The 27,493-nt window shown below is 44.0% G+C and overlaps 1 protein-coding gene across 2 annotated transcripts in view; it reads right to left on the bottom strand.

Moving 5' to 3' along the window:
• HHIP (hedgehog interacting protein) overlaps positions 1–27,493 on the bottom strand; it is a 234,793-nt gene that overhangs the window by 199,282 nt on the left and 8,018 nt on the right. For both annotated transcript variants that reach the window (XM_086962253.1, XM_086962252.1), the window contains exon 2: positions 25,390–25,585. In XM_086962253.1, the coding sequence (XP_086818379.1) occupies positions 25,390–25,585 (196 nt within the window). The remainder of the gene's footprint in view (positions 1–25,389; positions 25,586–27,493) is intronic.

A 27,493-nucleotide genomic window follows, 5' to 3' on the forward strand; every position in this document is an offset into this window, starting at 1 on the left:
CCTGTTAGCAATCCGGTTTCACGCCCTTTGCCCCTTACAATTGGGCCACGTGAGCTGGAAGCTCCTTTGATTTTGACTACTGGTTGTGGTGAAAATCTTTTGGGCTTGGATTTGCTGAAACGACTGTATGCGACTTTGTATTGTTCTCCTGCGGGAGTACAGCTTACATTGGGCGAGAGAGTTATCTCTCCTATGTACTTGTCCATCGATAAGCTCCCACCGGAATTGAGTTCTCTTCCTGCATCTTTGTGGGCAACAGGTCCCAATGACTTGGGCCTGCTTGACATCTCCCCATATGTTGTTCAATTGAAATCAAATGTGCGGTTACCACGTATTCCCCAGTATCGTATCTCTCTTGATGGTGAGCGAGCGTTGTTAGCAATCATTTACGATTTGATCGAAAAAGATGTTATCGAGGAGACTCGGGGAAACGTGTGTAATAGCCCTGTGTTACCCATCTTGAAACGCACTGATCCATCTAAGCCTCCTGTTTATCGTTTTGTCATTGATTTACGGGAGGTGAACAAAATTGTTGTTCCTCAGTTCCCTGTGGTGCCTGACATCACGGCTCTACTGACTCTGATTCCAGCATCTGCGTCCTGGTTCTCAGTGATCGATCTGAAGAATGCTTTCTTTAGCATCCCGATTGCTGAGGAGAGTAGGGACCTTTTCGGTTTCTCTCTAGGTGGCCGCAGCTTTAGGTTTAAACGCGCTCCTCAGGGCTACTGTGAGAGTCAATCGATATATAGCCAAGCCCTGAAAAGCCAACTTGATGCGTTTATATTGCCGGCTAGTGCGGCCTTGATTCAATATGTCGATGACTTATTGGTGGCTGCGGATACACAGGACATTTGCAAAATTGCTACGGTGTCGTTGTTGCAGCATCTCTGTGACTTGCATCACAAGGTGTCACCTTCTAAACTACAATATTGTTGTCAAGAAGTAACCTATCTAGGTCACTTATTGTCAAAGGAGGGAAGAAGGTTGACCCCAGAACGGATTGCAGCGATTGCTCGAATGACTGTGCCAACAACTCAGAGAGATGTGCGTGCCTTTTTAGGTATCACGTCATACTGCAGGCAATGGATTCCAAATTTTTCATTGCTAGCGAAACCATTGGTGGCTCTTACGTGCAAAGATGTTCCAACTCCTTTGCCATGGACGGAAGAGTGTCAGAAAAGTTTTTCTGAACTACGTGATGCGTTGTGTTCGGCCCCTGTGTTAGGTACTCCTGACTACAGTAAGCCGTTTACACTATACGTTCACGAGAGGGAAGGTTGTGCGTTGAGTGTTTTGACGGAACAATTCGGTAGTAAGCAGCGTCCATGTGCATATTTTTCCTCGACCTTGGACCCGGTAGCTAGAGCATTGCTGAGTTGTTTGAGAGCAACAGCGGCAGCTGCGGTGTCCATCCGACAATCTGCAGGATTGGTCATGGATAATATGCTTACGGTGATGGTTCCGCATGCAGTTGACACTCTTTTGAATCGTACGAAAACCCAACACTTGATGAGCGCAAGGTTGTCTGGTTATGAGTTGACGCTCTTGGCAAGTCACATTCAAATAAAGCGCTGCAATGTCCTAAACCCGGCGACTTTGTTGCCAACCAATATGGAATCAGACGAGGTAGCTCCACACGACTGTTACTTACGAACTGAGGAGGAAACGAAGGGTCGTGTTGACCTAAAAAACACTCCATTGGAAGACCCCGATGGTACTTTGTATGTGGATGGTTCGTGTTTTAAGTTGCCGAATGGTGATGTGACGACTGCGTATGCGGTGGTGATGTTGAGTACGGTTGTGGAGACTGCGAGATTGAATCAGAACTCTGCACAGGCGGCGGAGCTAATTGCTTTAACCAGAGCGTGCGTTTTGTCGAAAGGGAAACGGGTGAATGTGTTTACGGATAGTCAGTATGCGTTCGGTGTTGTGCATAGCTTTGGACGATTGTGGAGAGAGAGAGGTTTTATGACATCGCATTGTACGAAGATCCAGCATGGACAGCTTGTGAATGATCTTTTGGATGCACTTACATTGCCCAAGCAGGTGGCGATTATTAAATGTAGTGCGCACCGTAAGGTGACGGATGATGTTGGTCGTGGCAATGCGTTCGCTGATGAGATTGCTAAGGAGACTGCAAGAAACCTTACAACTAGGATGTATGTGACGAGTTCGGTAAGGTGGCCTGCAGAAGCTGGTATGTGTGAAGACACTATTGAGAGTGTGAAAGCGATTCAGAACGAGGCCACCGAGACTGAAAAGACCAAGTGGAAAGAGAATACGGGAAAGTTGGATGCGAATGGCTGTTGGATTGATTTGTCGGAGAATAAAAGGTGGATGTTGCCGGTTGCATATGTGCTAGCTGTTGTGACTATGGCACACGGCTTGTCACATATTAGTGCGAAAGGTATTTGCAAGTTGTTGTCTCCCGTATGGAAGAATGATGGTATCGCTAAGTGTGCTGAGAGATTGGTCAAGAATTGCATGATATGTATGATGTACAACACTGGCAAGGGAACTCCTACACCCCCTGGCCATTTTGCTCCTCCTTCATGTCCCTTTGAGGTGATTCAGTTGGACTTCATCCATATGGAGCGATGCAATAACCTAAAATATGTTTTGGTTGTGGTTTGCGCATTTTCCCGATGGATCGAAGCCTACTCTCCTAAAGACAATACTGCCCTGTCCACAGCGAAAGTCCTACTGAAGGAATACTTTCCTCGGTATGGAATGCCACGGATTGTATGGTCTGATAACGGAAGTGAGTTTGTGGGGAGCGTGATGAAGAGTGTGTGTAAGGGCCTTGGAATTACACAAAAATTCCATAGTGCCAACCACCCCCAGTCAGCAGGTTTGGTTGAGGGGTACAATGGATCTCTCAAACTAAAACTCGCAAAGATTCAGGCTACGACTGGTCTCTCGTGGCCTGACGCTTTGCCCTTAGCTCTTCTGTCAACTAGGGCGACTGTACACTCTCGAGTAGGGCTCAGCCCATATGAGATTGTGTTCGGCCGTCCTGCCAATGTTTGGGGGGTCCCTAGACCCAGTGTGTTCGCTGATCTTGAGTACCCAATGTTGATCGATTATCTTCATGATCTGACTGCTAAACTGAGGTTACTTCACCAACAGGTTTTTGAAGCACTGCCAACGCAGACGGAGGGTCCAGGCCACCAGCTCCAGCCCGGAGACTGGGTGGTCACGAGGAACTTTGGTCGAAAACGAAATCTTGAGCCGAGGTTCATCGGACCCTATCAGGTGCTCCTTGCCACGAGAACTGCTGTTCGTTTGGAGGGCCGCAAGCACTGGGTGCACGCCACCCACACCAAGAAGGTACCAATCCCTTTGCCAGCGGACTCGTGGGTGAGGAAGGGCATCGCTTCGTCTGAGGCTGAGGTTTTGCCAAACTTTGTTCCATTCAGTGACGCTCAGCCTGTGGGAGATACCTCAGTGCAGCCGGACGATACTGTTGAACATTTGTCATCGGAGAACTCAAGGTCTGAACTATTGTCTGATCGACAGGATTCTGTTTCACCATCTGACCCACTGTTTGAAGATCAGACTCGTCCTGGGAGAAGCAGATATTTTCTCCGTTCCAACACTAGAGACTAATAAAAAATATTGTTTTTTGTTTTCTCCCCTGATATTCACATTACCCCATTATCACTTTGAACATTTTTGAATAACTGTGATTTTCGTATAAATTGTGAGTTTTTTCCGCACATGTGTATTTGATTCTACAGCTAGAAGATTATATATATATTGTCTAATTAAAAGTACCTTACATCCGGGTGGACCGTAGGGCCGTGCGGGTACTTCCTTCTGTTTAGTAGGTCCTAACACTAGGTTGGAGACCGTTGATTCCTAGGAACTCCTGGGGATTGACTATTGCTACACAGAACGAAGTGCGTCAAGAACGTTGCGGACGGTTTTAGAGGATGGCTTTTTCAAAGCTGTCGGAATTGGAAAAGACTCAATCTCAAAGATTCAAACTACATAGGATTGCACGTACTAAATGCTTCATGTTTCAGGTGTTCCTTCTGTTCCTAACTGTTTCTTCGTTATTGGTGGGTGGAGTGTATTACATGATACAGTCGTTATTACCTTCTGCTTCACCTACCCCTTCTTCTGAACCTAAACCTATCTCCACTGTTTCTCCTCATTCCTTCCACATCTTACCACAACACGAGCAGGTTAGACGTTCGGAATTCATGAACAATTCTTTCGTTCAGCTCCTCCATCAGCATCAGTTGGTAATGAACACTACGAATTGTTGGGTGTGTGGGTTAATGCCACATACCACTGATAGGGGAATTCCGTACTTGGTCCTTCCTTACAGTTCCCAGGGTTCAGCTCGAGCATTCCAAACAATGTTTCGTAGCGCACTAGATTCTTACCCCCATCGAGAGCCACGCACTGCAGATCATGGTCCTGGCCCGTACCACAAGCCTTTGGCAAGAGCGATTGCCGATTTAGATAGGGATATCTTCGACGCATCGCTTATCCCAGAGGAGGAGGTGCGAGCATACCGAGATCTGAGTGAGGCTGAGTATAGCATGTCAGTGGGTGATCGGCAGCTTAAAAGCTCGTCTCCGATCTGGATCGTACCCCATCTCGGAAATTTCTGTCTGAAAGGCCTAGGCCGAAGCCCGCGAGCTCAGCTTGGGAGGAGTGCCTGTACCAAAACTTATGTTTTGCCGACGACCTCTTCCCCTGTTCTTCTGACTGCCAAGGGTACTTACTTTGTTTGTTACGATCGCGCATATACATGGTTGCCTCGTGATTTTTCAGGCACATGTTATATTGCGAATTTGTTGCCGCCGACCTTTACTGTTGGGTCGGATTATCACAAGACCAGAGTTGTGAGAGGCGTAATTAGCGAAGAGGACACTGCCGGTCAAGAAGCAGGAGACTTCTTTAACCACTTGGCTGCTAAGGCATTATTTTAGTTTGTATTTAATTTCCATTGAAATCAATATAAAGTCCATGACGAGTTACCCTTGTCATTAGCGGCGAAGAGGTTAAGGGTTTCTTGCTGTTTTGGGGACCTATGATCAATAGTAGGAACCTGAGACAGTTGACCCGAGTGGTGGAATCGACCGCTAATATCACTGCGAGCGCCCTTGGCAACATCACAGCAGAGCTTCAGGCGGACAGGCTTATGACGTTACAAAATTGTATGGTTTTAGACGTTGTCTTAGCAGATAGAGGTGGAGTATATAAGGTGATCAATTCGAGTTGCTGCATTTTCATTCCTGACAACGCTCCAACTGTCTATCAAGCCATCTCGAAGTTGCATAAGATCTCTGAGTCCATACACGTGGACGTAGGGGATTGGACGCTACTCTGGTGGTTTTGGGGCCTGATGTCGACGTGGGGTTGGAAGATTCTGATGATCATTGGGGTTGTTGTAGCATTTTTGTTCACGTGTTGTCTTTGTGTGCAGTGTGGTCCAGCCTTATGTGGCCTCTGTGCTACGACATGTATAAGGCGGCCGCCTGTTACCAAGGAAGCACTGATGGATAGAATAATGTTGCAGCAACATCTGGATGGTCTGATGAATATCGAAATTGATTCTGATTCCGACTAGTGCTTGCCTACATGAGGGCAAAAGGAGCGTCTGAGGTTCCGTGACAATTGTAAGTGGTGTTTTTGACTCGCCCGAATATGGTCGAGTCTGGTATCTATGAACCGCAAATGACGCGTTTAGTGGATGTACGCGTTTTCACTGTACTAGCCTAAACCGTTCGTTTGTTTCGTGGGTTTCTTCATCTGAACCCACGGGTTCCATTTTAGATATGCCATCCATTTTGTTTCTTGCCCTCAAGTAGCCAGCGAACGGACGCTGTCCGTTCCGTGACCCTGGGATTCCCAAACCCTTGCGGAAGACACATGTTCCTTTGAGGGTGTCTTTATAATGAGGGGGATGACACTGTAAGGCAGATGGCCCCGCTGGAGGCTCATCTTGCCGTGCCGGTCTATTGTCTCAGTTGTGCATTCATTAGGCACGTCCTTTTGATCCTTGCAATAGTGTTTCCTGATACCACCCCTTTTACACTTTCTTCGATCTGTTCGCTATCCTTCGTCTTCCTCTGCACCTGTTTCTGACTCTTCTCTGATTCGTTTACAGCTGAACGGAATGCACTAAATGGTGGGAAGATGTACTTTTACAGTTGGGAACTGCCAAATGCTACTGTAATTATGTTCCGGGCCCTGAATACATGAAAGCGACCCCCTCTGATATTTACTGTGGGAACCGGGTTGTAACCTTTTGTCTGTCATGTTATCCTATGACGAAAAACGGTATAAAAAGAGCGATCCACAGATACAATTTGAATCAGACTCCGTGAACTTACATGCTATGTACTTCTCGTGACTTCTGTGTTCCCTGCAGTAAATAAACCTCGAATCTTTGACGCTGAAGGAAGTGTCCTGTGTCTCTGTCATTTGTACGCCGGAACAAGTAACCCACGAAGGTTTCAGGTGTTATCCCTGGCACCGCTGGGTCTTAGAGAAACCCAGTCCTTCAATGCTCCCAAGTCTCTGTTGTAGGTACTTCTAACTTGTGTTCACTGTGTGTCATCCTGCTGCCCTTGTGTGTAGTGTGAATGTAATACATAATACACGGTTATGTGCCTGTAGTGTGAGCCCCTGTGAATTTTGCTGCATGAGCATCTGTACTGCTTGTACTTTGCGTGTCTGTGGTGGGTGCGTGCTTGTGTTTGTCTCATGTTCAGATGTCTGGAGTGTATGTAATGTGTGCTCTAAGCCAAAGTTGAACGTTTGCTTTTCTCTTCTCTTGTGGCTGTGCACGACATGGGTCACTGCTCAAGAGAGAGCTGCACATCAGGATTTTTTGTATAAAGAACCCTGGACAGAGGTTCTGTTGGTGAGCAGCTTATTGTCAGCCATCTTAGCTCCACTGCGTCAGTGTTGCAGAAGGACTGTTAAGGCCATTCAATGAGCGTGTTCCTCCTCTGCAGCTACACTCAGTACTGAGCAGAGGCATGCGTGTTCACGCCTCAAGTTACAGAATTCTGCTGGCTATCTATCTAGCAAACGCTTTAGCTTTTTTTTAATTTACCATGCTACATTATATATGTGTACATGAAATGTGAGATTAGACACACTTGCTAAAACAACTGCTGTGATAAACTACCACTGTGTCTTTCCAATCCCCATTGAGCCCTATCCACCATGAGCCCGGGCTGGGATTAATGTGCAATGAGAAGAGTGCAAGGTGTTGTTTCATTATGCACAGCATTGTGTAACACTCAACTGCTGACTAGTGTCTGTGTACATTGTGCCATTCACACACAGATAAGTTGCAGGTATGTTTCCATTTATTTTTTGACCTGCGGTCTGCAAATTACATCAGAAGAAAAGTGTGTTTATATTAACAAGTACACATGCCTCAAAGTATTCACATTCTAAATATTTATTTTCGGTGACTCTATGTTCATAAAAAAAGACATTTCTTATACATTTCTTTATTCATATATTATCTGCAGATTACTCGAGTGGTACATGTGGGTGTCCTTTACATCTTGGACATGTTAGGCTGCCCAGGATTCCCACTAGCTTTACTATGAGTCTGTAAATGTGGTATCACTGGTGTTTTAACTGTGAGCTTTCATTCAGACAGCTCAATACTTTTTCTGATTGGTTGTCTGATCTTTTGTGAGGGTATATTAACCATGTTTTAGAATTTTGGACTAGATATTCCCATCTAATTTATTCGGTAGGAAAAGTACAAATCTACCTTATAGAATAATAGAGATATATTTTATGCCCACACATTTTCTGAACTACCGTCAGATTTGGGAATTTTACAAATTCCGTGCAGATTTTTTCACCACATACAAATATCACACTCTGCTTGCTCTTTCCTAGTGAAAGATAGCATGCCAAAACACCAGAAAGGAAAAGGGAATCACTGGAGTCAAGAAAGAGTTTTAGCAGCGGTCTCTTTCAAGATAGGTAGGTTAGTCGCCTCCGAATACATGCAGTTGCACAGCTGCTGCTTAGACTGGTTCTCTGGTGCATGCTGGTAAATGTAGTCATCTTTCCTATCCCTCGGGGTAAATGTTGCATTTTAAAAATATTCATTCATTCACCAACCACACATTACAACTTCACTCTCAGGCAGAGCACATATATTAGGAGCACAGAACAGCCACGCCACTGAGCGAACGGCAGCAGTGCCAACTTAACAGCACAAAGATCACACAGCAATGGGAGTGATAAAAGGCATATGGAAGGGGAAAAGATAAACATGATCAAGGGCAGGGGTGGGGGTGGCAGATTAGAGAAGACACACGCGGGGGCAGAGGGGTTAAAGCGAAGAGCAGCGACAGAGATAGGGGAGACGGCCTGAAAACACTATTAGTAATAATGAGAGTGCCTAATTTAATGTGTTGGGGGAGAGCTGTATGTCTCCGTGAGGAACAAAAAAAATAATTGTAGAAAAAAAATAATTGAATTGTTCAGGGCCTTAAGGAAATGCTTAAACTAATAAGTACAGGGATACAAGAGGAAAATGAAACTGACGAAAACGGAGGGGGAGAAGGGAGGGGGAGAAGGGAGGGGGGAGTGCGAGCAGATGAGCCTGATTACAGCAATAAAAACACAGATGGCAGCTGTGCATGTGCACAAGCCAGTGAACGCAAGCTGTAGGCCAGCAAAAGCCTCTGGTGGCACTTTAAAAAGCCACTTACTAAATGTCTCAAAGAGACAGTGTAGCATGCGCTGTCTCAGACGAGACCTAAAAATTTACGAAAAGGGACTCCACGTTAAGACAGCACTTTTGTGTGACACTAATGTCCTGTTTACTTGCTGGCAATCTTCATTACCCTTAGGCCCTAACATTTTCCTCAGCCGTTATATGTGAGAAGGCTCCCACTTCATGACAGGAAAAAACAGGAAGTAGAAGCAGATATGCTTATAGGCCCGCTCACCCAAATGGTGGTATAAGGCATGGCCTACCCACAATCCTTCCTGAACTTACGTACACCCACTGAGGCAGCCAGCAGCTCTAGAGAGGCAGGGTTGAGCCATGCTGACTGGGATAAGGATGTTGAGGGGGAAGGATATTGAAGATTACCGGTAGGGAAGAGGGCCATAATCCATATGACTTATGACTTTGTCCGAGTAATTGCATGTGAAGAATACCAAAATACTGCTGGCGGAAAGAAATTATTTATTCAAAAACTGTCACTATTATTCATACACCACCCTTTAAAACTGAAAATAAGTATTAAAGACATAAACAAGGCGTTAAAAATATAACTTTTGATGTCACTAATTCCAGAACCTTGTGACCAAAGCCTTCATCTAAAATTCCTACACCCTAAATTCTATAAGGATTCAGAAAAAATTTGAGGAGTTGCCAATGTACATGCTCTACATATTTCAGTTAAGGAGATTCCATTGAACCCAGCCCAAAAGGCAGCAATGCCCTTGGTTGGCACCCAGGATTTTTTGGGACAGGGGCATCTTGGCTGGTTCATATACAAATTGCAAGTGTTTCTCTGATCCTCTTGATTATGGAAATCTAGAAGCCTTATCACCCTGACTTACACCATCAGAGGAAAGAAAACAAATGATCTGACTTCCTGAAATCTCTAGTACGCTCCCAAAAAGTCAATTTTGACCTTTTAACATCCAGGGTATGTAGCAAACGTTCCTCCTGAGAAGAAAGGTTAGGAAAGAAAGAAGAAAGAGGGAAAACAATCTACTGTTTGTCATGAACTAAAGAAGGAACTTTAGTAAGACATTCAGGATTACTCTACAACAGTATACGACCTTCCATTAATCTCTGTCCTGGAGGCTTTCTTAGTTGGACCCTAATTCTTCTATGAAATGGTATTGCCACAAGAAACACAACTTTAAATATTAAAAGGTTCAGTGCCACTGAAGTAATCAGTTTAAATTGAAATCTTGCAAGGCTTTAAGAACCAATGGTAAATCTAAAGATCGAAAGAATGGCCAAAGGACTGGTCTACATAAAGAAAAACTTCAGAGACGCCTATGACTATGACTTTCACTGTCAACAAAACCTCTCCTAGATGCACGAAAGGCTTTAATATCTGCCCATTGTACTCTTAGTGTAGAAACTGTCAAACCCTTGTTAAAATCTCCAAGGAAGAAATTAATGTCACAATTTACAGGCCAAACATTTTTTTCAGGGCACCACCCGAGAAACCTTTCCCAATGCCTTGCATAAGTGTTACGATAAGAAGGGTCTCTAGACTGCTAAAGTGCTATAGCTAGGTGGTCAGGCACTCCCTTGTTTTTAACACCAACCATTTCAACCTCCAAACCAATATCACCAAACATTGAAGAGAAAGGCACCTCTGATCTAGGAGGACAGAGAGAGAGAGAGAGCAAACTTCTTGGGTGGGGAGAGCTATACAAAGAAGAAAAGGATACCAACATCTCCTCTGCCAGAATGGTACAGCAACTATCATGTGTGCCACTTCCATTTGTATCTTCAATAACACCTGCAGTATTAGAACAAGCAGAGTGAATGCACATAGGAGCACAAAGAAGCACTGAATAGATAAAACATCCACTCCTGGTGCCCCTGGTGTTAGAAACTGTGTATAGAACCTCTCTACTTGAGGGTTCTCGTGGGAGGGAAACAGAGACATTTAAGGTTCTCAAATGTTTTTGAATATCTCTTTGAGAATTACTGGAGAAAGTAACATGTCCTGAGATGTTACAAAGTTCCTCCTCACGAAATCTGGATGAACATGTTACTTTCTCCTGATGTAGCTAGCTGGAACAGACAAGAGACATTTATTTTCATAAATCCCAGTCCTTATTGCCGCCAAATTCAGAAAGGAAGATCTTGAACTCCTTGACTGTGTTAACACAAGACATCGCCACTTGGTTGTCTGTTCTGACCACACCATGATATAATTTGAGAATGGCCTGGAAGATTTTGAGAGACTTCCAAATTGTTGTTAACTCCCTCCAGTTCAATGATAGTTATTTATCTTATGAAGTCCAATGTTCTTGCACAGTTTGATCCAACAACGTTGCCCCCACTCATCCTGCCAGGCTGGCATCAGTGGCTACCAGAAAAGGGCGATCAGTTTTGAAAGAAAATCCCCTGGTCAATGAATCTGACTTTAGCCCGGATAGAAGTTGAAGGGAACTCTGGAACTCTGTTTAGTCAGAGGAATATTTTTGTACTCCATTGAACACGGTTTCCAAAGCTATAGAAGGCGATTCAGGAGTGATAGTAGTTGCAGCCTTTCCATGGGACCAAAAACATACAAGAGGCCATTTGACCCGGTACCCTGAAACAAATCTTGCTGTGCCTCTTTCTGCTTCAGAACGAAGTCTAGTTGTTGCCTCTTTCTGCTTTAGAAGATAACTCAGAGTTTCCCCGAGCCTCAAGATCTGTTCTTTTTAAGATGCAACATTCCCTCTTTCATTTTGAAATTTGGCCCTATAAAAAATCTGTTTCACAATGGGATTAGTTGACATTTTGCATAATTCAATATCAATCCATGATGTTTCAAATATTCCCTCATTATCTTCCCTCCTTTGAATTTATCTTCCTCTGAAGTAGCAAATAGGAGCCAGTTTACATTCTGTGAACGTTGGTTGTTCCAACATTGAGACCATCAGTGTCTTTGTTTTCATTCTAGAGTTATAGTCCATGCCAAAGTCTATATCAAAAGTATCCATTCCTGTTGCCGGTTCAAGCCAGTTCTTTTTTTTTTTATTGTTTATTCCACAGTAACCCAAGAGACCAATACATACATTATCATGACTTCATATATGCATATGATCAGAAAACAATCCCCAAATGCCTAAACAAATTTTACGTTTCTTCACCCCTTTAACTGAATACAAACTTAAATCTAAATTAAATAAATTATACATCTTTGCCCTCCATCGTTCAAAGGAGGGAGGGTCGACTTGTAGCCATTCAGCCGCAATACAAAGCCGGGCAACAGTCAAAGCTATAAAAAACAAATGTCGGTGTTTATACAAGGGAGTACCCTTCACAAGTTCAGGCTCTATACCCAAAAGCATAATTGCAGATGTTATAACAATCGGAATCCCAATAACTCTAGACAAAAATTGCTCTATACTAACAATATAATTTGTCAAATGACCAGAACTAAAGAAAATATGCAAAATATCCGTATAATCCCCCCCACACGAAAACATTTACCATCTTGTCCTGTCACCCATTTAAGCATGCATGCCGGCATGTAGTACAAATTAAAAAATGTTTTAAAACATTGCCCTTTCAAGTTGGCGGAGAGCAAGGATTCCATGGATCTTATGATAACATCTTTTAAGAATATATTATCTACTCCCAAAATCGTAGACCATTTAACATTATGTTTATCTAAATCATCCTTTCTATGCAACAAGAATAACTTATAGACCTACCCAATTTTGGCATGGCGTTGAATGGTCACAACTACTGTATTGGGAACCAGCATAATTTTTTTCCGAGTAATAAAATCTTGAACTTGAAGAAACTTAAAAAAATGAGATTTAGACAGATTATGCTGTCTAGACAGCTCTAAAAAAGACATAAGGGAACCACCAGTGTGAAAAAAATCCCCCACTTGAGCAATACATTTTGCCCTCCAACCCAGAGCAACGCTATCCCAAAAAATAGGGGGAAGAAGCCTTAAGGCATTTGTAGGGGTGTACCGAGACAATTTCTCAACTAAACATAACCTACGTATTCTTTTCCATACATTAAAAGCGGATATCAACACCTTAAACCTTGTCCATTTAAAATAACTGCCATCTATTTGTTTGAATAAACATTGTCGTGCCTCTGGTCCCAACAGAATCTGAAAAATTGAAGGGGCCTCTGCGGCATTGCCTATGTCTTCCCCAGTCAATAAGATCCGCATCTTTAACAAAAAAATGCATAAAAATAAAAAGCAAAATCCGGGATAGCTAATCCCCACATTCAATTGGTAGAGTCCATCATCTCATAGCCCGTCTAGGTTTGCCTGGTGCTTACAGAAACTTAGAACAGATAGACTGCAAATGTTGAAGTTGGGACACTGTGATTTCTAACGGTACAACTCTAAACACATATTAAACCTTGGACAAAACATTAATCTTGATAATATTACTTCTACCCATCAATGTGAGTTTAAAAGTCGTGTCCACTTATCAAGTGATTCCTGAATATTGCGTAGTAACATAGTCCAGTAAGCATCAACTAATTCATGCAAAGACGATCTAATTTTGATGCCCAGGTAAGTTACTTCTTTTACGACTCGAGTGTCATCCAGAGTCACCTTTTCAGTGATGAAGACTTGCATTTTAGTAACATTTAATGCATAGCCAGATACCTGGCCAAATAATATAGCTAGCCGCTCAACCTTTTGGAGCGCTGAATAAGGATCCGTAGTGCTTACTGCAATGTCGTCTGCATTTGCAAACACAGAGTAAGGTATATTATGCACCCTGAAGGGCTTAATCAAGGAGTTGTTGCCTAACTGTTCAATGAACGGATTTATGTATAATGCAAAAAGCAGTGGTGAACAGGGGCAACCCTGCCTTGTGCCCCTGGTGATATTCACTGGTTCTGATATAGGCACATTGAGGCGATCTCAGCGACCGGTGAAGTGTACAGAACCTGTAGGGCAGTGACAAACTTTTTACCAAAAACCCAAATGAAACATCAATTCTCACAGGTACGTCCACTCAACACTGTCGAATGCCATTTCTACATCCAATAAAATTAAGCCTAATTCCCGCTTTTCTGTCTGAGCAACATCGAATAGCGTCACCACCTTATTAACATGCGTAACTGTGCTATGCTCAGGAATAAAGCCGTGTTGAGCCTGCGAAACTAAGAGCCCAAAATCTTTAAATAAATGTTACCATCGCAGTTCACTAATGAAATCGGCCTATAAGACCCCACCAATTCTGGGTGTTTACCCTTTTTACTAAAAACCACAATAGTGGCTTCTGCCCAAGATTTAGGGGCAAGTCCCTCCTGTGCAGCCCTGAATGTGCTCAGCATGTCTTCTTTTATTAAGCTAAAAAAAGCTTATAGATCTCAGCCAGAAGTTTGTCGGGTCCAGCAGCCTTCCCTAAAGCTAATCCATTGAACGCTGCTTCTAGCTGTTCCATCATAATTGGACCATCCAACACTGCTATCCAGCTAGAATCTAGCTGTGCTGTAACCCATCCAAAACATTATAGATATTCATACTGTGCGTAGCCTGTTGTGTATATAACTCTGAATAAAACTGATGAAAAATTGATAGTATCCCTTTAGGATCCTGACAAACTGTCCCTGCATTATCTTTCAGAGCACTAATACGGCTCATGGATTCTTTCATACGTAGCCGCAGTGCCAAGCATCGGCCCACAGCTTCCCCAAGTTCATGAATTTGCTTTTTGTGAGCCAGATATTTACTGGCGTTTTCCATGTTCCATACTCCTTTGATTTTAGCCCTTGGTTGCTGAGTGGCCCTTTCTAACTCTTGAATATTACCCGCCTGTGACATACCTCCCTGGATTAGTTTACCCTCAGCATCTCTAAGCAACGAATACAGCTCCTGCATTTCCATTTTTCTCATCCGATTCTGCTAAAAGCCAAAACTTAAAACCTCACCCCTGAAGCATGTCTTAAATGAGTCCCATACTATTGCAAAGTAGGCAGAGTGTCTATTGATAGAAAAAACTCATTAATCCACCTGGACATATGACCTTTAAAATCTTCATTCAAGCAAAGTTTCCGGTCAAATGAAAATGTTTTTAAAGGCAGATAATGAGCAGAAGCAGTAACTACAAGTATGATTGTAGAGTGATCAGACGCAATCCTCAGCAAAATTTGAATTGAAGCCACACCCAATGACAGAGCAGATTAAAAAAAATCTAAACATGCAAACTTTTTATGGGGAAAAGAATAATAAGTAAACCGGGGGTCTGTCGGATTTAATTTACCCCAGACATCAATCAGACCATGATCATTTAAAAGGTTGTGCAGAGCTTTGAACAGACGTGGCTTCCGCCCACTGTAGCTTCGTCCCCTGTCTGCAAATCTACAGTAGATAAATTGATATTTATATCCCCACATACTATCAGAGGTGTCCACCAAGTTGTTAATTCTACATTTAATTCTTCCAAAATAGAAGCATCATCTAAGTTGGAGCTGTATATGGTACAGACTGTATATTTAGTGTCCCCAATCCTGCACTCTGCAATGACCCATCTGCCTGCTTTATCTGCTAAACAGTGTCCCACAGTAACCGTATTATTTTTGGCTAGTATAGCCACTCCCCTGATCATAGAAGATTGTTGTGAAGCCACCACCAGAGAGAACCCCAGTGTTTCTAAGATTGACGTTGTGACCAGGGTATGTGTGTCTCTTGGAGACATACAAGATCTGGCTGGATACTACGCACCTCTGCCATGACTCTATTTCTCTTATTCCAGTTGTTAAGGCCAGAGACATTTAATGAACATATCTTTACCCCCTTAGCTGCCATAATGGTGGTCAACAAACACATCTATCCGCAACACCACATTAAACATAATGACACCACACCTTCCCCAATAATCATGAAAAAACAGTGTTTGTTTTCTCCTTGAGTTACTGTGATTTTATTACCCTTTTGACCCCACCTTAGTGACCCACCCCAGGACACTCCATCCCCCAACCCTACCCTCCCCCCATATCCCCTGTAACAAGGCTTTAGAACGCATGGCCCTGTAGATGATGTAGATGCAGGCGACCGTATACCCCCTTGCCATCACCCCCTACTCTGCCCATACTCAAATAAGTCATACACAGACGAAAATCCAACATACCTACACAAAAATATGTCACCAAACAAAATGATCAACTACAACATTATTGATTTATATAAACCAGCATTCACTAAATTGAATTCAAAAACTCTTTAGCAGAGCCTTCACTAGAAATAAAATGAGTACGATCTTTAAGGATCACTTTTACCTTTGCCGGGTTCAGCAAATATGCTTGGGCTCCTTCGGCCTGAAATCAAGCAATCAATTCCCGCAGCTGCCATTGGAGCTCAACCGAATATCAGCAGAAGTCCGGCTGCACAAAAAACTCAAACCCCGCGCCTTTTTTTATTAGGATATGCTAGGCGAAATACATCATCTTGTGCCAAGAAGCTATTAAATTAAACTACATTAAATTTAAAAAGCTCTAGGTTTTTCATCTATCTGCTCAGTACCAGTACGAACATGCCTATTAAAAGGAAAACGGTGAGTTCTTCAAATTTCTCGATCCCAGTCCCATTTAGACAATTCCGTAAAAGCCTTTTTAAATAGTTCTACAATGTAACGACGTGGATCCTGTCCTTCCTTCCCCTCAGGAATCTGGAGCACTCTCAAGTTGTTCCTACGCGCACGATTTTCGATATCTGTCATCTTCCAATACATATCATCCCTAACCTATTGAATAGCAGCAGTCACAGTCTTTTGTTGAGCCAGTTCATCCTCCAAATTGGAAATCCGTGCTTCAGCTTCATTACACCGAGAGACAAAATCCGGAGTGATTTCCACATCCGTCAGACTGAATTTTGCAATTTTCTACATATATTTTGGACTCTCTGGCTCTCTTCACATGTTTTGGCACGATGAGACATAATTGACTGGTAGATTATTGAGAGGGATATCTCTTCTTCTCCAAGATGTTGTGATTGCTCGGAAACAGAATGCTCTGTTGCCCTGCCACCATTACAGAGAGTCACCTCTAGTTTTTTAAGAATAACAAAGGACCTCCCTTCATTAAGATCCCCTGACTCCTCTAGAAACAAACTGCTATGCTCACTGCCATCGTTGACGCTCATCTGCGCTGCGTACTGAAGTGCTAGGTCCTCACAGGATGATGTTGACTGATCAGACAATGAATAAAAGTCACCTGACTCTGCATCAGGCATATGTATTTGGTCCTTGCCTGATAAATGGGCGGACCCATTGGAGTATTCATTACCCCCAGTAGCCCCCACATCCATCCTGCCCTGAGTCGTCATATCACCGACATTCTCCCCCACAGCAATATCTCTGGCAGGTACTGGGGCAGCTGCAATGATAGAATGAGACTCCAAATTAGATTTTCCATTTTCCTCTCCCAGTCACAGCAGTAGGGACAAGAATGTCTCTCTGGACAATAACCTCAATGCTCTCATTACAAAGAACAGGATCATTTGTGTCATTTGGGTGAGCACAGTCGGAGCCCCTGTTTGTGGGGGGCAGATTGTTTCCCCTTGCGCTTTTCTTTAATTGCAGAAAAGATTGCCAGAATATTTTTCTTCTCCAAGCCCTCCTTGCCTCTAACAGTGGCAGAATCCACCACGGTATCAATGCCAGCACCTTTTACCGGCTTAACGGTGTCTGGTAATGTAGACTCTCTCACCTCTACACTGGCGGCGCAGCCGTCCATGTTTGCCATGTCTTGACTGCGGGTTCTGCCTCGTGTTCCTTTTGGGGGCATAGTAGACAAAATTCAGCCACGTTCCACCCTTCAACGCTCCCAGAAGCAGGAGCAACACAATGATCCCAGTGAGCAGCCCCACACGCCGCCAGCCGCTGGCTGGCTGACCGCCCACATGCCGCACTGGAAGCTGCTCCAATCCGCCACGTCCACGGAGACCCTCCAGCCGCAACAAACGGAGCTGAAACCAAGACACCACAAGGTGAGAGTCCGGGAGGGTCTTTCCAAGCTTAGCGGAAGAAAATCTTCAAAGTGAAACAGTATCGCTCACGGGCGAAAACTGCAACATTGTAGCAGCGTCTTCTCGAGCTGTTAGTTCCGGCAGGAACGATCAGCCTACGCGTCCGCTACGGCGGGCGCCATCTTGCCTCTCTCGATGTGTCCACCAAAAGTTACTTTCAATGAGAAGGGGTCACACATTCAAAAGCAATCCGAGTAAGGCTTGGTGCTCGGAAATTGTTGTTGAATGTATCTAACCTTTTAGTTGCATAACAATCTTTCCGTTGATGTCATGCACTTTACAACTCTAGTTCTTATTTGGTTTTAGGGTTGTAACAATTGTCTGGAAGAATTGCTGCAAATCTGTATTCTTTTATCTTCTATTTATAATTGAAATGGTTTTAAATAACTGTGCAATAAAGTTTTGATTGAAATTCCAAATAGCAACTTATAGTGTATCCCAAAAATGTAGAATCTGAGAAATCTTTATTACTCTTTTGCAATCTGGATATGAAAAGCCTGTGTAACCATACATGCTCCTACAGGAAAGATTCGAAACTTTTTTGCAAATTATTCATCTTGAAATGAACCCTCCTTTTCTTCCCATTGACATTTATTGAGTCGATTTCTAGACAAAATCCTCCTTCCGGTTTTGGAACCAGGGCAATTCTGGAGTGGGCGCATCAATACAGTTCTCTTTACAACACTAATTGTATTGCCCTCTTCTCCAGCATGGTTTGAATTAATGATTTCAGCACATTCCTCTTCTCCTTGTTGGCTGGATCTTGCATAGGAATGGTCCCAGTCTCAAATGAGATTGCAACTGAGAAACTCTATTTGACATCCTTTCCTCCCTATCTTCAGGTCCCAGGAGTTCAAAGTAGATTGCACGCATTCCTCCGAATAGACCTAAATCAAGGTCTTACTTTATTTATTTATTTATTTTCTTGTATAGCGCAGGAATCGACCCCCTAGAGGGTATCTCCGTGCTTATGCCAAGGCTATGTTACCCAATCTTGCGCAGGGAGGTGTGCTGTGATTACACAGATGGGAAAAGATGGGTTTTAAGGGATTTCTTAAAACTCTGGAGGTTGGTGCCCTGTCTCAGAATAAGGGGGAGTGAGTTCCATAGCACGGGGCCTTTATAGGACAGGGCTCGACCTCCCTGTCTTACTTTCCTTACACGTGGTACCCGAAGAAGCATTTGGTTGCTGGAGCGTAGAGCACGTTCAGGCCTATAGGGTATAAATATTTCTGTCAGGTATTTTGGTCCAGAGCCAGAAAGACATTTAAAAATTGTACAGCAAATCTTAAACTTGATACTTTGGCGTACTGGAAGCCAGTGGAGTGTATCAAGGAGGGGACGGGAGGGGGATCTGGCCGGGGCATTGAGGACCAGTCTTGCTGCGGTGTTTTGGACCACTTGTAATCTACTGAGTTGTTCCTCATTGGCAGAGATGTAAAGGCCATTGCAGTAGTCTAACCTACTTATTACAAGGGTCTGAACTAGGGTCTTTCTGTATTGATCAGGCAAGAATGGAAAGATTTGTCTTAAGAGTCCAATAGTGTGGAAACAGGACCCGGTCACCTGATTAACATGTTCTCTTAGTAGCAAGGCCTGGTCTAGACGTATTCCTAGATTCTTTGCTATCTGTTTAGGGCAGGGAGCAGGTCCCAGGTCTAAAGGCCACCAATCTGGTGACCACAGGAGAGGTGCCTCCCCGAACAACAAGACCTCAGTTTTGCCTACGTTGCATTGGAGGCAATTTAGGGTCATCCAGTCTGCCACTGCTCTCATGCCTTCAGCGAAGGATTTCCTGACTGAAGGTGTGAGAGTTTGAAACGGGAACAGGAGCTGGGTGTCGTCAGCGTATGATACCGGGGTGAACCCATACGCTCGCACAATATCCGCCAGGGGGGCCACATACACATTGAAAAGTGTAGGGCTTAGGCATGAGCCTTGTGGCACCCCCTTGGTGAGCTCCCTAGAGGTGGAACGTAGGGAGCCTAGCATGACACTTTGATTGCGATTGTAGAGAAAACTCTCCAGCCATGACAGAGCCTGACCTCCTATCCCCACCTTCCGCAGACGACTGAGAAGAATGCCATGTGACACTGTGTCAAATGCAGCGGAAAGGTCTAACAGCACCAGAATCATAGAGCCCCCACTGTCCAGTGCCATCCTGATGTTATTGGTCACAGAAAGGAGGGCAGATTCGGTGCTGTGATTAGGTCTAAACCCAGATTGGGAATAGTCCAGACCTCCCGCTGTCTCGATGTACTTAGACAGGTGGGTGTTTACATGCCTCTCGGTCATCTTGCTGAGGTATGGCAAAAGAGAGATGGGGCGGAGGTTAGAAAGGTCTGTCCAGGGTAGCGTCGAGTTCTTGCGAATAGGGTTTACCACGGCTTTCTTCCACTCTAAGGGCACTTTTCCCTCCTTAAGTGAGAGATTCATTATCGATAACATCTCTGACCTGAGCAATAGGCTCAAGGAGGCAACCATTTTGGCAGGAATGAAATCATCAGGAGAACCTGTTTTAATGTGGCTATTTAGAGGGGTAAAATCAGAGTCATTGATTTCGGGAAACATCATTAGCGAGCTGTCATCATTAGTAAATGATTGAGACAAAGTATCCGTGATGATATTATTGCTGGGTCTGGAGGACGTTATTTTTCCATATATCATCTCAATTTTGTTCTCAAAGAATATAGAGATGTTATCGCAGAGGGGTTGGGAGAAGTCATCAGGGCTTTCACAAGCTCCTGGTTTAACAAAATTTTGTAGAATTTTATATAATTCTTTAGAGGAGTTACCTGCTTCAGCTATTTGCAAGGTAAGACAGTTCCTTCTAGCTAATCTGATATGTTTGTAGTAACTGGATTGAGCCTCTAAGTAGGTTTTCTTGCTTTCCTCCGTCCGGGTTTTCCTCCATACTTTCTCCAGCTTTCTACACCCTCGTTTCTCTATTCTAAGCTGTTCTGAATACCAAACCTCTTGTTTAGAGGTGGGGTGTTGTTTATGGACTTTAAGGGGGGCCAGGTGATTAATTGCCTCTGCTAGGGAGTTGTTATACTTGAGCAATGCAGATTCCACATCGTCTGTTTCTAAAAACACCGGTTTCTTCCATACTGTCTGTAGATCCTCCATTGTTACTTTATGCCATTGGCGACGCCAAATGGCTGGGAGGGGTGATCTGTGGGGAGGACTGTTCATGTCTAATAGAAAAAATTCGACTAGGAAGTGGTCAGACCAATTCACGCACCTATGAGGACTACATTGGATATTGGAACAGTTAGCAAAAACCAAATCAAGAGTGTGGCCCCACTATTTTGTATGTGGAGTCCTAGTGTGGATAAGTCTGAAAGCAAGGAGAGGGTATCTGGATGTGTGGGGATGTCAGCGTGAATGCTAAAATCTCCTAAAAGTATAAAGTCTTCCTTTGCCCTAAGATAAGGGGCCAGCATCTCCATAAGGGACAATGTAAAGCCCTGCGCTGATCCAGGAGGACGATAGACTAAATCTCCTTTCCAGTGAGTTTTAGCAGTAGACCTGACCTTAAATATTATTATTTCCATCAGAGGGCTGATGCGTTGTTCAAGTATAGAGATTTTTAAGTCTTCTTTATGTATGACCGCTATGCCCCCTCCTATTTTGTCTGGGCGGTCTAGATGCAAAATCTTATAACCTACTGGGACCCCAAGCATTATGGTTGGGACTGTGTGTGGTTTAAGCCATGTTTCCGTTAGGAAACAGATGTCTGGGACGGTCGAATAGACCAAATCCCATAGTTCGCAGTAATGTTTTGGCAGAGAACGGGTATTCAAAAGAAAGATCTTTAGGCCACTAGGAGAGGGATTCTCCCTAGCACTGTTAGTACCCGTATGGGTATGCTGATAAGATGCCTGAAAATGACAATTCATGCAGCAAAAGGGACCTTCCGGGCATGGCAAAGGGTCTCGGGCACATCCTATCAGTGGGGTCGGCCGCAGCTCTTTCAGTTCTTGGGCAGTATAGGTAGGACCAATTACCTTAGCGGGGGGTGGATCCATCTAAGCAGAGCCAAACGCCACGTCCAGTCGCAGATGGGTGCAGACGGGCCGCTCTTTGGCTGCTCTTCGGCGTGCGTTCGGCTGCTCACGATTGCTGCGCGCTCGTGGGTGGGCGAGGGCTAAATAGCCCTTGAAGTCAGACCACTAGAGCGCTAACCGCACCAGTGGCTCCCGGAAGTACCTGGCTCTCACCTGACCCACCCTCCGCACAACGGTACTAGTTACCTCGTCGGAACGGGGCGGTCAGGAATGAAAGTTGAGCCTAGGCTTCCCTGCTGCCCTTCAATGATTCCCCTCCCCTTGAGTCAGGTATGGGAAAAAACGGCACAAAGGCACTATACGAGTGCGAATTCTGGCGTGATTTTAATCTGCACAACACAGAATGTATGGTTTTAAAATAGCACAACACTAATAAAATGAAGTTGGACTATGGCATATCTACTTCTTCTTCTTTGTCCTACATGAGGTGGGATCAACCTCACATGTAATTACTGTGGTGATGATGTCGGGATAATGGTAGAGGGCATTATACAAATATTGATATCATAAGTGGACCAGTGATGCTCCTTGGGAAGCAGTCCATGCCACAAGACACTGGGCAAATCTGAGTCTCTTTGACTCTGCCCATCGTGATATGGTAACTGGAAAAAAGATGTAAGACTTAAAAACTTCTTATGAACAGGCAGTGGAAGCATGGGGTGGGGCAACCAGTGAAGTGGGCTGTTCTAAAAAAGTGTCTGAGATGCCAGGGTGTATTTCAATAAAGATATACACATTTTTTTTTTTTATGTATTGAGTTTTATATAGCGCAAACATGACCCTTTTGGCACCAGAGCGCTGTACATCAGGAAAGAAAACAAGATAAACAGATAGGAGCATACAATGGTGAAAGAGCAAAAAAGTCAATGTAGGCAGTAAGTTGGCATTCATAGGTTCTGGATTGGGAGCGGACATTAAATAATGTGTGGTGTGGCATCATAGAAAAAAATAAGGCTGGGCATGTAGCAGGACCAGAGAGTCTCGTGGACGGGCAGGCCCCGGGGTTAAAGTCTGGCAGAGTACCGAGCAGGCCCGAGTGCAGCCCCGCTGAAGCTGGAGGGGAGGCCCGCAGACGCTTCCCTGTCCAGCGCGAGAATGATGCTTTCATCTGCTTATCTTTCAAGGCTGCCTGGGTGGCCACAGAAAGCACTTGACATCTTGATGCACTTCAGCGGTTTTACATATACACAAGCTTAGTAGAAAAATAAATGTGTCATTCGTCACCACATATGTTGGCCGGGAAGGGGGGTGGCGCGTGGAGGAGGGGCCGCCGCGGCTCCTGTGCTGCTGGCCGAGGGTAAGGCCTTCTCGTCTGTCCTTACTTCTGCCTGGCGCGTGCTTTTCTACCCCATCTAGCCACGATTTTAGAACCACAAATAACTGGAAATCGACTTAATAGAAGAAGCGAACCCAGGACGCCGATTGATTATGCAACAAAAAAACCTCCTCCTGGCACCCGGCTAAGGCCACACATTCGCACGCTGTAATCCGTTACCACCAGTCGGCGGGCAGTCTTGGCAAGGGGCAGCCTTTGGGAGGGTGATAAAGAGGCCGAACAGCTGCTTTCGAACAGCCTTCAGAGGCCTTCCGCAGTTTACCAAAGCAAGGCTAATATTTTCATATTCGGATGGGCTTAGGTACACGCCGAACCGCAGCAAAGGCGACCAGCAACTGCGCGCCAATGTTTGTCTTAGCGGAGGAGCAAAACACACTCCTTTTCTGTTTAGATTGTGCGCGTGATAACTGTTTCGGAGCAGCACTCCGGGTCTAATAGTTATAGCTACACTACAGACACAACTCCTTACTCTGAATGAAATCCTGTAAAAATAGTAATATTTCTTTGATGTTACAGGGTAGAGCTGTCGGTGCTTTTCAAAGAGCGTGGGATGGGGTGGGGGAGGAGCAGCCTGCATGTCATGTGTGTGGAGAACAGTAGCTGAGAGGAGGATTACAAGAAAGGCTTCAAGAGGACGCCACGTTTACTACCAGGTTTGCATTGAGGCAGTGCATTCTGGTAGTTGTAGTCTTCGTGTACAACTGCGTGACCCAAATAGAGTAAAGGATCTTGTAGTTATTGTTAAAAAAATCCAGGGACTGGGAATGTCCTCTTATGATGGCATGGAGTTATATAGTTGTCAAGCGGCCCTTTCAGCCATGCAGGGCATTTAGGGACTTGCAGTTCCTCTCTGATCGTTGCAAGCATGGATTTAAAAAAAATTCCCAGCATGCAAGCTAGTCTTTTAGAAAACCAGGAGTGGCTGAGGTTGCCACATGTGATGGGGTGGAAGGAAGGGTATGACAGCTGTGAGTGACTACGTCCGTGGTGGGGCCTTGGGGTGAGGGGTGACTAGTCATGTGTTTGCACAGACACACACCTGTGTGCATGATGGATTTACTACACGACAAAGCGCCCCTTTAATATGTCCGTCCCAGCTCTGCGGTGCAGCCGGGGCCTCCGCTGCTCATTAGCGCTATCTGAGGCCGGATCTGTGACTTCCTGCACAAACCAGCGCCATTAAAAGAACGGACACTCTCGCTTCACTCTCCGATTAAGGCCGAGTTAGCAGTTTCCTGGCCGGCTCTTTTCCCACGTTGGTTCCTTATGGAGACGGCTAAAGATAGCCATAAACATGCAATAAGTGTTGAAAATCATAAAGGCCCTTGGTGTTGTCAAAGCCTTCGGTGGAAGAAGGTGAGCTGGTCAGGGGATGGAGAAAAAAGATGCCATGTAATGGTTTCTGCATGTTTAGATTAAAGCCAATAGACGATGACCCGTGTCAGGAAGGACGCAATGCTGCAGTTCTGGGCTTTTTATTTACAACTAGATGAATCCCAGTAGTTGCCTTTTTGATTCTCATCAAAGGAGCGAGCCGACCTAAAGTGTGACATTGGAATAGCTAGAAAAAAGAAGGCTTGCCGCATAGTCCCCTGGTAAACGGATTAACTTGTTATGAGATGGCTCTGTGTCACCATAAAATCTGTGCCCAACTTCTTTCTATTTTTTTGTTTAAAAACTAATCCCTAGACTTTTTAAATTTTGGTTGTTTCAATTAAACTCACACACCTGAAAACAATGATTTGTGAAAGAAAAGTGCAGCACTGCATTATTGGTCAAATGGTGTTATTTGGTATTCCTAGGTAAAACACGTCCAGTAGAAAAAAAACATTGATTTTTAATGGTTACAAATATGAAATCCAAAAGATGTGATAAAACTGTTCCACTTCCAAGATGCAAATAAACGCTACTACATTTGTCTCCACAACTTTAAAAATATATATAATGTATCAATATGCCATCGACAAGAGACAAAACCTAAACAATTTATATATAGGGGCCTATCTGCCCACAGTGCAGCCGAAGAGTAGCACCAATGCCCAGTGAGAGAGGCCAACTTCACCCATTTTTGTTTTGTTTTGTAGACAATAGTGCATTGTACTTGCAGTACAAGGCACCCTTGCTACTCTAGTGCATTTATCCCTGGCAGCTGGAATTTCCAGCAGGGAAGGCATGCTTGCGTAGGTAATTATAAATCCATGACTATCCTGGGCCACAGCAAGTATTCCAATTGTTGCAGTTTGTTTTTGCCTCTGTGAGACATTGTCCTTACCTGGTATGTGTCCTCGGCAGGTGTAATAGAACTCCTTGCAGTAGTCTCTGCACAGCACCGGCAGCACCAGCTCTCTCTCGGCCGCCTCCACTCTCTCAGGTGCATGGAAGAGGGCCTGTGCTTGCGGTGAGCAGTAGGCACACTTTAGCTCTTCCAGCAACTTCCCACACTCTGTGTTGTTGGTAACAGAATATATCTGCAAGCAACAGAAAACAGAAATAGATGATCAATGGAAGCCCAGGCAGCAGGACAGAGAAAGAACTGGAGCCTTCAACTGACCCATTTTCTAAGGGTGACATTAGGTCGGTTCTGGATTTTCAAGCACCACGCTAACCATAGAGGGACTTATCGTCTTGCTTTTCCACTTATAAATATGGGCTTATAAATTTCAGTATGCTTGGTATAAATATCAGAACTGACAGGAAGTCACCAGCATGAAATAGGACTTGTTAACAGAAGAAGGGGTCAGCTCCCTATATTTTTGCACAGACAGGGCTACTGGAATTATGTGGCGGGAGGATCAAATGACACAGTAGGGTTTACTATGTTATATGGCAAGAAAAAGCAAATTGTGCGGCATAATATGTCATACTTTGTGATAATACTTCATAATTTCATTTTTATTCATGTTAACACTGTATGGGCAAATATTTCACCTCATTAGTAGCAGTTTAATACATAAACACATCAATAAGCAACTGAAAGATGACCTGACAACCTCTGCGAACCTCTGTGACCACACAAGCAGTAACTTGTGCTGCTGCGTTTTCAGAAACGGATCCGTCTGCCCTAGAAACAACTTTTTAGTTAAAATCACCCAATTTCCCAGCAGATGATGGGTTATGTGGCAAATGTGGCAAATTCGTAATTACGTGCAAAACACAGTGGCTGCATATTTGTATGAGGCTAGCGTTCCTGTGTACAGCTCACTTTCAGTCAGTCCTGGTTGTGACTGAACAGTAATTCATACACTATCACAAGTGATATGTATTCCTCCATTATCCCTATGTGCTTACAGATCCCAAAATGAATACAGACAGTGGCTAAAAAACGCACTCCCACTCAACTCTCAGAACATGGGGCAAGGTGGCACCTTTCGTTGGCTGATAACTCAACCCACTTCATGAAGAACACTTTAAACCATCTATGACTTTTGGGCAAAAAGCTATTTGGATTCTAGCGTTCAAGTCCCAGCATGCAGAGAGATTTTGGCTAAACATTCAGTTCTGGGCTGAATGTGACCCTCAGGCAATGGGGCCAGTTGGAAGCTATGCATTGACAGTTACATGTCTACATGTCAGAGGAGAGGGCTGGCTTTCAAAGAATTTGTTCTATATGCCTATCTTGAGAAACACCTAAGATGATCATTCGTACTACTTTGTCAAACAAAATAATGACTGTCTTGGGCACTGGTTTAAAAGTCAGAAAGTCTGCTGAAAACGTCAGAAAAAAGTGTGCATTAATATATGTCATTTTAGATGTATTGCTTCATCTATAAATGTTCAGTGTTTCTCTTTCCATTAGAACACACTTCAACCAACTTTGGGTGTGGGAAGCTAATGTTCTACGACACTGTAGTAGCACACATCAGGGAACTGCCGTTGCTCAGGCTGCACTCAGTGCTCAGTGATATTTTACCACATGTTCAGAAGGAAGTCTGTGGGTTTACAAAATCAGAGGCCATGATCTTGTATTTACACAACTAAAACCAGTTTTCAACATGTATGTACAGTTTTAAGCAGACATGTTTTTGATTACATTGTAAAAGTATTTCACATATGGACCCCAATATGATGTCATGAATGTAGGTAGGGAGAAAGTGATGCATTTTTCTTCCTCAAGCAAACAAAAATCCAAACGAAATGCACGTCTGTATTAAAATACATTTAGGGGCTATTCACAAAGACATTTTGGAGTATGTAAAATAGGCGTCCTGTAGTACTCTTTTACATACTCTTAAATGGCTATGAATTAGCCCCAAAATATCAAAAATGTGAAAATTCATGTAGAAATAGAAACACTCATATCCTCTCTGCACTTTTACTAATAGAGAGTTGGATGTTTAGGGGCGATTTACGAAGGCGTGTCAGAGTACGTAAAAGAG

The sequence above is a fragment of the Lissotriton vulgaris genome, chromosome 3_1 (assembly GCF_964263255.1).
Source record: "Lissotriton vulgaris chromosome 3_1, aLisVul1.2, whole genome shotgun sequence".
Lineage (NCBI taxonomy): Eukaryota > Metazoa > Chordata > Amphibia > Caudata > Salamandridae > Lissotriton > Lissotriton vulgaris.